Source organism: Apaloderma vittatum, unplaced genomic scaffold, assembly GCF_000703405.1.
Source record: "Apaloderma vittatum isolate BGI_N311 unplaced genomic scaffold, ASM70340v1 scaffold7812, whole genome shotgun sequence".
NCBI classification, from domain to species: domain Eukaryota; kingdom Metazoa; phylum Chordata; class Aves; order Trogoniformes; family Trogonidae; genus Apaloderma; species Apaloderma vittatum.
In genome coordinates, this window is record NW_009705197.1 from 45,391 (window position 1) to 58,176 (window position 12,786).

The window sequence follows — 12,786 nt, forward strand, 5'->3', positions numbered from 1 at the left end:
ATGTACATCAGTTCTGTCAGTGTGCAGAAAACCATGACTGAGACTGTTTGGACAAAATTTGACAGCTGTCTTTACGTGGGGCACTGTGGTAATTAGCTTTCACTCCAGCAAGAGACATGGCTGTTTGGATATGGCAGCACCACCACCTATTTTGACACCACACCGTCAGACAGGACTCCATCCACTTTCCACAGGTTATTCATCGTAGAGGTGCAACCTGTCAATTGCAAGACACTAGACACAAGCTTCTCATTAACAGCAAATTACAAAGTGTGTCACAGGAACTCTAGAGCATTTCATTACGAGTTTTGATTTTATTTTGTTTTTTACCTTGATTCCGAACAGGGCTGACATAATTGACACCGTTCACATTTCTCCAGTCCCAGGATTCTGGCAAGCTTGAAACTTTTTTGAGTAACTCAGGTGTTAGAGGTGCAGGCTTTGGTCTAAAGAGGAGAAAACACTTCTGAGCGACATATCACTTTAGGCAAGAAAACAATCACACAACTGTCATCTTCTGTTTTTTACTAGTTACACTTACTTCATGCTAAGCAATTTGAAATAGTCTCCATCTAAGCTGAGTGGGTGTCAATCTCAAGAGATTAGTTTCAGAAGGATGCAAGACCTACTCAAATCCCTCCCTGAGGGAACTATGTTACGAACTATCCACAAGCTGGCGAGGTCAAATACTTTTGAACCAATATGCAGTGCAGAGGTGACTCACAGCTGTTACAGACCTGTGTCGCTATAGTCAATTTTATAGCTCTACCATCAAGAGGCAGGTAGAATATCTGGCTGCAGAGGCATTTCACCCTGGCAGCACACACCACCAGCAGTTACAGACTGGGAACTATGTTACGAACTATCCACAAGCTGGCGAGGTCAAATACTTTTGAACCAATATGCAGTGCAGAGGTGACTCACAGCTGTTACAGACCTGTGTCGCTATAGTCAATTTTATAGCTCTACCATCAAGAGGCAGGTAGAATATCTGGCTGCAGAGGCATTTCACCCTGGCAGCACACACCACCAGCAGTTACAGACTGTTTAACTGCAGACACAGACATGGCTTACACCAACATTTCAATAACTTGCAGCCAAGTGATGCTCATATATTAGCAAGCCAAGAGCTTCCCGCATTCAAGCTTCACAGAATGTGACGCTTGTGCCAGAAGTCATGCCATGAAGTGCCATTCATAAACAACAGACACCGGAGCCTGTGCTGAAAGCGTGAGGGCCACCAACATACTGTCATGGCACGGCATGGTGCAACACAGCTTCCAAAAAGGTTACTGAATTTAAGACTGCATACAAGGTGACATGGGTCTGTAAGATGAAACTGTGATAACGTGCATGACACTCCCACACAAATCATAAGTTTTATTCTACAGAAGGACTTTCTTCTGCAAGCATGTAGTTGTCACTGTCTGGAAAGGTAATAGCATTCCGACCCACAACAGCATCAGAGTGGAAAATGCAAAAACACAAGGTAAAACAGCTGTAAAGAAAGAAATCTTCAAAGAACTCTTGCTCTCAAATTCATGTGGAGGAGCATATCTATGCACCTATATCCCCATTACCACTCTCTGCCATGTGACCTGCAAGACCCTGAAGGCGCTCTTTGTGCTTCCTCACTGAGATACTCTACACGAATAGCATAGGTTAGAGGACCCTGGTTGCAGGCACAGCAAATTATCAAAGTAACCAGGGAATTCCCTCAGAAAATCTTTATTATTCATGTTTAACAGCAGCATGCGTCTCACTGCTTTTTAATTACAATTATGAAATAGCAGAATCAGAAAGTTAAGCAGAAACTCCTGACTATGGCAAGCAGCTGACAGATAGACAGGGCAGTGAGAGGAGAACTGAGACTGTCCGCACTTCTTCTCTGCACATACGAATTCAGCAGTAAGTTCCTGGGCAATATTAAAGAGTAGATGACCCTATTTGTCTCAAGTATTTGAGACAACAGATGCTCATAATAATCATTCTAATGAAGAAATATGTTGGCACTTCATGAAAATGAGCTGGAAGGCCTTGAAACTTGATTAAACATCTGAACTACAAGCCAAAACACAGCTAGGAAGAGCCAGGACAAATACAAGCAGATTCTTTGCAGCAGTGGAGGTTTATGGCAAACCAGATGATCTTAGTACCTTGGAGCTCTAGAATACAGACCCCCAGCTCTTCTAGTTAGTTCTTCCAGGGCAAAGTGCTCGTAATCCTTATATCTTGTGGCTCTCCAGGACTTCTGGTGAGCATTGATAGCATTTACGAAGTCCAAGTTGTGCACATAACGTCTGCTTGAAAGTCTGCAAACAAAAGCAACCAAATGAAACAGTAAGAAAGGGACTGTCATTGAAAAGCAAAGGTGTTCCCTAAACTGCATATAGAAAAGACTAACTCTGGAAGTGTCTTCTGGTAAGTAGTGATAAAGAAACACATGATTGTTGGATCAAGGTGAGATTTCTGAATGAGACAGACTAACTAAAAGGATATAATCATCTTTTGCCAGTTTTGTAACTGGGCTTCACCACAGACTAAAGGAGAAACTGTGTGATGTGACAGGCCTACCTTTCTCTGGTTTTCTGCATTCAGGTTTGTTCCCAAAATTATCACTGGCACTAACTTTGCCTTTGGTAACGGAATTTATCCATATGGTTTTAGCTGAAACCTGAAGCACAGTTATCCAACACTTTATTCCAGTAAAAGGTGACTTATCTGTTGCTTACCTTCCCCTGGGCTTCTGGACAGGTAGCTCGTTTATGTGAACATCTGAGGGAGACGAAGAAATCTTCTGTCCGCTGAAACAAGCCCAGTTGTGGCCAAGTACATCATGCACCCATCCTGGTAGAGTCTCGTTACAGTAGCTAGTTACATTCTGGCCTTCCTTTTTGTACTGCAATGGGAAGAGGGTATGCTTGTGTTGAGTAGATGCATTTGTTGGCTTGACATTAGTAATGCCTACCCACTGTGCTGCTTCTTGCCTGTGTTTCCGAGGAAGTAAACACATGTTCCAGATCAACCAGCATCATATTTGATTTCAGAATAAGAAATCATGAAGAAAAGGTTAAGTGGACAAAAGAAACTGATATTTATCTACCCTATTCAGCTACACAAGTCGCCTTCTTACCACTGGAGTAGTAAATTAATCTATTCGGTAAAACATGTCTTCAGACAACAGTTAGCACTACAGCAAAATGTCCCAGGGAAAAAAACCAAACGTACAACAACAATAAAAAGAAACTCCAAACTGTCTTTACCCATCTCTCAAGGTTAAAGTCTGTTTTGTATTAAGCTACACAGGAGCCTGAAAACCCCATAACACAAGAGCTTTAACTTGATGCTTCTTGTCACATAAATGGCTTAAACAAAACTCACGTTTCCTAGGCCAAGAATACTTTATTAAATGACACCCCATTTGAGTTGCACATTTAAAATGGTACAGAGATTTTGTATCTATTTCTCAATAAAATACTTGCTAAGACTGTTCAGTGAAGAAGGTGGTGGCTTACAGTGATGGAAATGCTTCAGGATGGCAAATAAAGTAAATAAGAGACTGGGAGTTTTGTGACCATGCCACGGCTCTGTGGGGAAATCTGAAGAACACGCAATTAAATAATTAAGTCTATCAATCAGAGGCATAAAATTAAAGGGTAATCCTCTGACTGTTAACAGAACAATGGGAATTTGCTCTATCCCCAGTTTGGAGGTTGCAGAGGCAGCAGATCTACATCCTTGCTTGTCTAGCAAGGCAAGCACATTTGCTGACCGGAGCAGCCTGGGGGCACTAGAAGCCTGAGCTGTTACCTTGTTCTATTCATCCTATCTTACCGCGCAAGATTGTGCAATATGGGAAACAAGTACACTTGACAGAATGCTAAGTGCAAGGTCCAGAGATGACTTTTAAGAAACACCCTCTTCACAACAGCACGGCTAGAAATCCAGATATTACCAAAAGCAACAAGTCACTGACTTTACCTTAGTAAGTTACTGTGAGAGCACTTTGTTTGGCTCTACATGAGAGTGTAAATTAATATCTACCTGTCTTTCCTAATAGCTGTCACAGATAAAAATAATACCAAGCACAACCATTCTTGGTAAGTATAGGCCTTCAGTCAGAATACTGGAAGATTACTCGAGGAAAAGGTTTGCTTTTTTCTTTCTCTCCTAGAAATCCTCTTCTTTTTCTGGAGATTAAATGTTTTTTTGGGGTTGTTTTGTTTTGGTTTTAAGACATAGACTGGTAACCAGAATAGTATTAATATAATTTGTGCAACTTATCTTTCAGGAAAATGAATTCAGCAAGTTCTTACGTTGTTCTTTCAAGTTCAGAATATATCAGCAAAACTAGGAAGGAGGTGAGGGGACAGTCAGTGGCAATGCTTCAAGATAAACAAGAGACAAAAGCTAATTTCAGATAAATTGTGTAGAAGCCTAAAATTAAGGAATTCAAGTCCTCTGTAACTACCTTTTTGTAGACTGGCAGTCTGTAAGCTACTAGTGAACTGGCTTTAAAAAGGAACATGGAGACTTTAGGATCACAACTCATCAATGACATATGGATACAAAAAAGTTTGAACTCTGAGAGCCATTTTCAGCTAGAAAACGAAAATATACGCATAAGGTCCCAATTTGCTCCCCTCCCCTGACTTGTAATTAACCACTACTGTAGGGAAGTGGCAAAGAAACCTTTTTTTTAAAAAAAAATGAACAAATACGTACACTTTATTTCTACAACTTAGTTAATTCCCCAGTGGGCCACGTGAGAAGAACTAAAATGAGACAGCAAAGTCATCAGTGTCGTGACAATGGCACCCACCGCTTACTACCAGAAGGCACGCCGCCGAATCAGTATTTCATTGCTAGAACCACACACGGCAATTCTTTCTGCAACCGGAGGACTCTGACAGATGATATCTAGGAAATCTGACTGTACTGGTTTTAGACGACCTCCTATGAGCATGCCTGCCCCACCAACAGTCATACAGAGGCGTGGCACCACTGGAGGAACAACTGCTGGCCCAGGGAGATGCAAATTACATCGCCAGACTCAGACAAAGCTGTGGGCAAAGCGCTCAGCACAGCTGCAGACTCCTCCACAGAACAGCATCCTTCAAGGAGGACAACAGCCACACAGCTGTGACCACCAGCAACTGCTGGGAAACTGCTGTGTGCATTTCCTCTGTACACTTAAAGAGGATGGTTTTCATTACTAAGTTAATACAAGATCAGTGCAGCCACGACATGTCACAATTTCATTAGCCAGGGCTCACATCTGCAGCGTTAACTCCATCCAGTGATCTGACCAATCTGGAACAAGGCACCAAAACTGTATTCCCAACTCAAAATCTGAGATTTTTAAAACGTTAAGTTTTAATTCTATTTCAAAGGCATATTTTTCTCACGTCTGACAACTTGTGATTTTGCTTAATGCCAGACTTCAGCCACGCAACTCCAACATTAGCCTTAAAAGGCTTCATGTATCTAAATTTACAGCTTCCTATTAAGACACCTGAACCTAAGTTAGCTTTTCAGTACAGCACATTTTTAGTAAAGTCTTTCCTGTGTTTGTCATCCTGACATAATCTAACTGCACGTTCAATTCTAGTTCTGGTAAAGAATATAATTGTTTAAAGCTTGAGGTTTTTAAGCAAGAAAGGATGGAGACCTTATTGGACATAACATTTTAACAAGGATTCTGCAGTGCTACATACACTGTCTGCCATCTCATCCTCTATTATATCTGTTTTTTCTCAATTTAAGCCATGTTCAGGCAATAAGCCAAATTGAGTTCCAGGAGGCAGTACTACCCTATACATTAAGCCTGGTGAAAAGACCTACCACTCATTTGTCATCGACTTTACAAGTGTGTCCATGCACTTTAATATGGTAAGCACATTCTTAATTAGTGCTGGATTGTAGTTCTGTAGAAGTACAGAAATACAGAAGATATTATCAAACCAAATACAAATACTACCCAATACAAAACGCAAGCAAGTACCAATTACAGATGCATTTTCTTTCTTCTAGGGAACATTCTGCAATTCAGAGATTTATGCTTTCAGATATACATTTTAGGGAAGCAGCAGATGCACACTGCCAGTTAAGTAAGCTCAACTATCACAGATCAGAAATTAACTTCCAATTGATTTGCAGGATGTTTAAATAGCATTAGCAAGTCATTTTAGCAACATGAAATAAAATGCATTCAGTTTTTTAATATTCTGAAAATTAAACATTAACTACTGTCACTGATCTAGGCTGGTTATTTCAGAACAGAAGTCCTTTGGTTTTAACCAAATTTGGAAGCATTGAGGAAGTGAGGAAAAGATATGACAAAGATGTCACCAAGTCACTCTGGGAAAGATCAGTAACTTGATAGTGGAACATTATATTTGTTTTACCTTTTTGCTGAAGTAGTGCTAATGTTTTAATATAAAAAAACAACCAGACTTCTGGTTTTTGCTAGAGGACACCTCAAAAGCCAGAATTAGCACCACTTAGCTTCAGGGATGAACAGTGAGAATCTTCCAAGACTGTTTCCCTTCAAAGTGCTAGTCCTAACACTAAATAACATACTAAAAAGTTATCAAGTAATTGAAACAAGTTAGCCTCAACATTCCTTTTGCCTCAGTCTAGCTTTTTATTTTATGCTGTTCCTATTTCTTTTGCCATCCCCTGGGGAAAAAAAAAAAAAAAAGGCTTTAAAGCCTTGTATCTTGCGTAGCCCTACAGTCCTGCAGAAGCACAGGCTCAAGTTTCTCGGAAGAGTAAGTGTGCTAACTTCACAACCAAGTTTAGTCTAGGGATGTTTCAGCCACACACATTAAATAAGAAACAGGCATTCCGGTAAAACAAACAAGTTATTTTGTACCACAAACACCAGGCAGAGTAACTACAGACTTGAGAGAAGCAGAATGCAAGGATGCCCCACTTAACTTGGCAAGCCTTGAGCAATAAGTCTACATACAACCATGGTTAGGAGTAACACACTGTTAGAGCTTCTTTACTTAAACTATTAAAGCTAACTGAAGAAAAAAATACATTGACAAGCTCACACAATCCACTCCTTTGATGTGGAAAATAAATTCCCCACAGTCGCTAGGTGAAAGAACAAACAGGCAGTGAGGCTCTACAAAAATTTGAGTGGGCATCTGTTTAGTAAGCCACAGGAACAAAAGGTATTAAACATCCACTAAAACATGCATCATCATCATTAAATAGGCTGTGTCTTTATCTACACAGTGGCTCCGAATAAAGCCACTATTTCAAAAATTCTTATTAGTAATCGGTAGCTTCATTCTTTAACATTAAGGAAAAATACATTGGAAGCTTAAGTAGCATCAGTTGCACTTCTAAGCTTGAATTATTTTAAGCACTATATTGGCTTAAATACTGCTGCTAATTTTGTCTAGCAACTCCATCCTCTCTGCTCAACAGCACAATATGAGGAAAGCATTGAAGCATCACAGCAAGTAAATCAGGATGCTTTATATTAAGCTCTATCACCATGATAGGGTTTTAGCCAAATAATTTAACTTCAGCGCAACATAAACAGAACTTGAAATTTATGAGTGGCTTAATCAAGGAATACTTTCCTGACAAGCCCAAACTCACAACCATGGAAGGAGATGTGCAAGGCTTTCCCTGTTACAGCTGCTCCACCACCACAAGCAGCTCCATGAACCAAAAAGTTATTCCACAATCAAGTGGTAACTCCAAAACAGTGCTCACACTGAAAGGTTATTTCAGAGTAGAAGCAAGTAATTTTACCAAGTAGTGAAAACAATACAAAATTGCCCCACATTAAACATATTAGTTCTGTACCTTCTTGCCGAAAAGCTGCCAAAGATAATTCTTCCTTTCCATGAATTCCCAGAGGACTTTGTCCAATGCCCTTCCACATTCTCAATAGCAATCAAGCAAGGTTCTATGAGACTACTTTTATAGTTTTCTCTTGCTGCACTTCCAGGGAAGAAGGCTCTCACCAGTTAGAATTCTACTTTATTTTACTCCAAGGGCTTCTAAATTATGACCAACACCAAACAAATGAAGCCTGCTATGTTTACATTACTTTCAGGAACATTTTAAACAATAGAAAATCATTCTTCAAAAACCTCTGAAGCATGCATTGAGCAGAATATATTACTTGTGCCCTAGAAGCTTTACAGAAGATGATGAAATAGGTCCTAAAAGAGTGTCAGCTGTATCTGATAGAAGAAACTACATTTTTAGTTTATACTAGATGTTTTGCATTTCTATTTCATAGGCAATGCAACATTTACTGTATTAAAAGTAAACAGATACACATCTAAGTATGTCACAAGGTCAAGTAGTTCATACGGAGACATTTCTTTCCCCCAAGTCCCCATTGACAGTTGTGAAATAACAGTTTTGCAGATAGACAGTATTGCAAGTTGTTGCCTAACAAAGTCAACTAGGTATCTGCAGCTGTCTGCATATTTACTAAGTGCTGTGCTATTTCCTCGCTTCTCGGCCACTATACTCACATCTTGGTAATGGGTTGTTTTCTTTACAGCAGTAAAATTAGAGAGGGTAACTGAACTGGGCTTTATTTCTCTCTATAAGGAAAGAAGCATGTCTGGCTGATGGATTCCTTAGTACTGAACAAGCCAAATAAGCCTGCTATTTCTCAATACCAAAAGCAACCGCAAATCCAACAATTAATCCATTTGCCTCCAAAGGGCTAAGACACATTCATGACCATGAAATGCAAGCTATTATGCAATGCTACTGCTCAGGTGCATATAAGACTTTTGTTTTGAGCAGCAAGCGGGATCAGATGACCTCCAGAAGTTCCCTCCAGCCTAAATTATTCTACAAGATAGTTTTGGTATCTTTAAGAGTACTCTTGCAAATCAATGCATTTATGCTTTCATAAGCATGGAGAAATGCACGAGAGCAATGGTTACCAGTCACTTAGTGCTCATTTTCCACAATGGATTTCACAAGGTGCAGACAGCAGAAGTAGAGCCTCTTCAGCGACTCTCAACTGTCTTCAGGTTGGGACCTAGCAGCTCCACTTATATTCCAGAACAGGCCACTCACTGTTTCTATGGCTAAATTCCTCACATTCAAGAATTAGTTGATAATCAATACTTGTTTCAACTGCTCACCTCTCTGGCTTGTAAAGCAACTCTCCATTTCAGTATAAAATATCACTCTAAGGATTCCTAGTGGTTCAACTGCATTCTCCTCAGAGGAGTCCATCCTGGCCAGCAACAACTGCTGAATTCCACATGCCAGAGACGACACCTCAAGCCTGAGTTCATGGACAGTACTACAACAGCCAGTGTTCTGCTGTCCTCAGGGAGGCAGCAATTCCTGACACTTTTGAGGCAGACTCTCCCACTGCAGGGAAGCTGACAGAGGTGTCCCTGCCTGAGAAGTTTCACAGCAATTCTGCCCAGTTTGAGTCTGTAGTTTTTCCTGTATCACGTACCAAACCTATGAAGAGTGCCTATCACAGCAACTTAGTGTCATTACCTTATACAGATGAGAGGATGTTAATCAGATGTTTCACTCACACCGTTTTTGCTCAAGTATAAGACCCCTTATTATGCAGATGGATTCTTATTTTAAAAATTTACACTTACAAAAGTGCACTACTTTTGGAAGACAGTTAATTTTATTTATAGTAGCTCATATAGTGCCACGTTTTGGATTCATGATGAAAACAGCACTGATAACCACAGGGATGTTTTTGTTATGGCTAAGCAGTGCTTACGTAGAGTCAAGGTCTTTCCTCCTCCTCATCCCACCCCACCAGTGAGTAGGCTGAGGGTGGGTGAGAAATTGAGAGGCGATACAACTGGAACAGCTGACCCCACCTGACCAAAGGGATATTCCATACCACACAGCATCATGCTCAGCAATAAAAGCTGGGGGAAGGAGAAAAGGGTGACATTCAGAGTTATGGCATCTGCCCTCCTAAATAAGAGTTACACATGATTAAGCCCCACTCTTCTCAAAATTGCTAACCCCCTGCCTGCTGGTGGCAAGCAGTGAATGAATTCCTTATTTTGCTTTGCTTGTGTATGCAGCTTTTGCTTTATGTATTTAAGTGCCTTTGTCCCAAGCCTCTTACCCTTCTGATTCTCTTCCCCATCCCACTGCAGGGGTGATGAACAAGTAGCAGCCCAGTGCTTAGCTGCCTACTGGGGCTAACCCACAACAAAGAGCATGTAAACAACTTCACCATTACTCTTGTAAATCAGCCTACAAGGCCCTTTCCCTTAAGTGAGCTCTAATCAGCATGGAGGAAGCTGCAGTTAAATTGGAGCCTCATATGCATAGAATCACAGAATCATAGAATCACAGGGGTTGGAAGGGACCTCGAAAGATCATCTAGTCCAACCCCCCTGCCAGAGCAGGATCACCCAAAGTAGGTCACACAGGCACACATCCAGGTGGGTTTTGAAAGTCTCCAGAGGAGATTCCACACACCCTCTCTGGGCAGCCTGTGCCAGTGCTCTGTCACCCTCACAGTAAAGAAGTTGCTCCTCATGTGGAGATGGAACTTCCTATGTCCCAACTTAAACCCATTATTTCTTATTCTATTGCTGGGCACCACTGAGAAGAGATTGTCTCCTTCCCCTTGACACCCACCCCTCAGATATTTGTATACATTAATAAGGTCCCTCTCAGCCATCTCCTTTCAAAGCTAAACAGCCTTAGTTTTCTCAGTCTCTCCTCACAGAAGAGATATTCCATCCAGCAAGGAATAGATTTGTCCTGAAAGAGCTGATCACTTTTGTTAACTTCTGAGAACACTGACTTGAAAATAGCTGCTGTGAAATGAACCAACTGCAAGGCTCCCAGAAAGGTACTTTAAAGGGAAAGTCTTTTCTTCATCCTCTTCACTACCAGTCAAGGTTCAGAGATTTTATGCTTGCACAATGCCTGGGTGTTTACTATCATCTCATCTGATAGCCAGACTCAAGATCGTACTTCCTGAAACAACCAAGAAACGTTCACTGCTCCTGCCTAGGGCTGCACTCACCAGCTGAGCAGTCTTGCTGCACAAACCATCTGTCTCCCAGGTAGCAAAGTCGTTCTGCAGAAACTGCTTCAATCCACCCTCCAGCTTCATAATGCCACTCACCAGGAGAGACACAGGAGTGCTCCTGAGCAAGAGGGTTTTCTCCTGTCTACCAGCACTGTTTTCAGCTTAATCTGAAGTCATTAACATGGACTGGAGATAACAGTATTACTCCAAAAGAACAATTACAGGCAGCAGAAAGGTTCCTTAAATATTAAAGCAGTATTCTGTAACAAAATTTAAAGATCCTAGAAACCCTCCAGCAAGGCGGGTAGATGGCCTTTCTAAAATTTTAATGCCTTGGAAAACATTTTTAAGGAAAGATAAAAGCGATGATGTTTGCTATTTTGCTTGGGTCCATGGTGTCAGGAAAAAAAACTTTTTAAAAAAAAAAAAAACGTCCAGGCTACCAGGAGAGTTAGCTTCATGAAGGCCTTCAATTGCTTTAAGCTCAACCACAAGGGAAAGCAGCAGCATCTGCAACAGATTTTCCACATAATGTTCCGTGCAGAATACAAATACCTCTTCCCTCCGTCTGCTCCCTACTAAGCCACTGATAATGTTTCTTTACATTAAAAAAAAGTCCTGTATCTGGTAATCAAAGTAAACCTTAGAGCCAAAGATAACCAAGCATCCCAACTGCCCCACAGTGGCACTCAGGGGCTAAAGAGAATCCTAGCTACAGGCCACCCTAGCAACTGTCAGTGATGCAGAACACACCAAGTTAACTCACCTTAAAAAACGCAAACCACTTGTAGTCATTCAACACAATTTCAAAGCCTTGATTGTAAATCAAAGTGAAGAAACCGTAGTTGCCCAGACTATCCTGAGCCACATCTAACTTCTGAAGATTCACAAGCACCTTTTTTTCCACAGGCCCTGCAAGAAATACAAACATGGAAGACATAAAAATAAAAAATTACTACAAAGAATGTCGTAACATTTATTTTATTCCAGAAGATGCTACAATATGCTTGTTGAATACAGTCTTCTGCAAAAAGACACCAAGCAAGCACACTTCAGGGACTTCAGTTACCTGTCAGTGGGCCACTGCTAGACAGTATTTGCACATTTAATTAGCAAAAGCACCAAACAGCTGCTACTGGGAGACATCAGCTTATTTAAACATAACTTGCCACACAGGACTCAAGATGCTGTCGCTCCAGCACCGTGTCTGCGAATGACAAATCTTCCCCTAAAACATGTGGGATGAGGTATCGGCCACCTCACGCTCCTTCACACCCGCGCTCCCTCCACCACTCACCTCGCCGCTCCCACCGCCGCTCGCCTCATCTCATCAAAAAGTGGATGATTTTTGAAAACACGAAGCGTCTGCTATTTATTTTTTAGTGATAGGATGAGGGGAAACAGATCCAAATTGCACCAGGGGAGGTTCAGGTTATATATTAGGAAGAAATTCTTTACTGAAAGGGTTGTCAGCCATTGGAACAGGCTGCCCAGGGAGGGGGTTGAGTCACCGTCCCTGGAGGTGTTTAAGAGACGGGTGGATGTTGCGTCGGGGAGAATCATTTAGTAGGTTGATAGGGCTGGGACAAAGGCTGGACTTGATGATCTTCAAGGTCTCTTCCAGCTGAAACTATTCTATGATTCTATGATACTGGCATACAACAATTAAATAACAGCTCCCTACTAATGGTTATCCCCTCAAGGGAAGCGACACTGCTATTTCTCATGATGCTATGAGGCTCCCAGAGCAGAGA

General features: G+C 41.2%; 1 protein-coding gene across 1 annotated transcript in view; it reads right to left on the bottom strand.

The window, feature by feature from the left end:
- CTSC (cathepsin C) overlaps positions 1 to 11,945 on the bottom strand; it is a gene marked incomplete at its 5' end in the record, with an annotated part of 16,637 nt that extends 4,692 nt beyond the window's left edge. The window contains 4 exons of the mRNA XM_009865304.1: positions 331 to 446; positions 2,157 to 2,312; positions 2,733 to 2,899; positions 11,799 to 11,945. Coding sequence (XP_009863606.1) covers positions 331 to 446; positions 2,157 to 2,312; positions 2,733 to 2,899; positions 11,799 to 11,945 — 586 coding nt within the window. The remainder of the gene's footprint in view (positions 1 to 330; positions 447 to 2,156; positions 2,313 to 2,732; positions 2,900 to 11,798) is intronic.
- Positions 11,946 to 12,786: the final 841 nt, after the last annotated feature.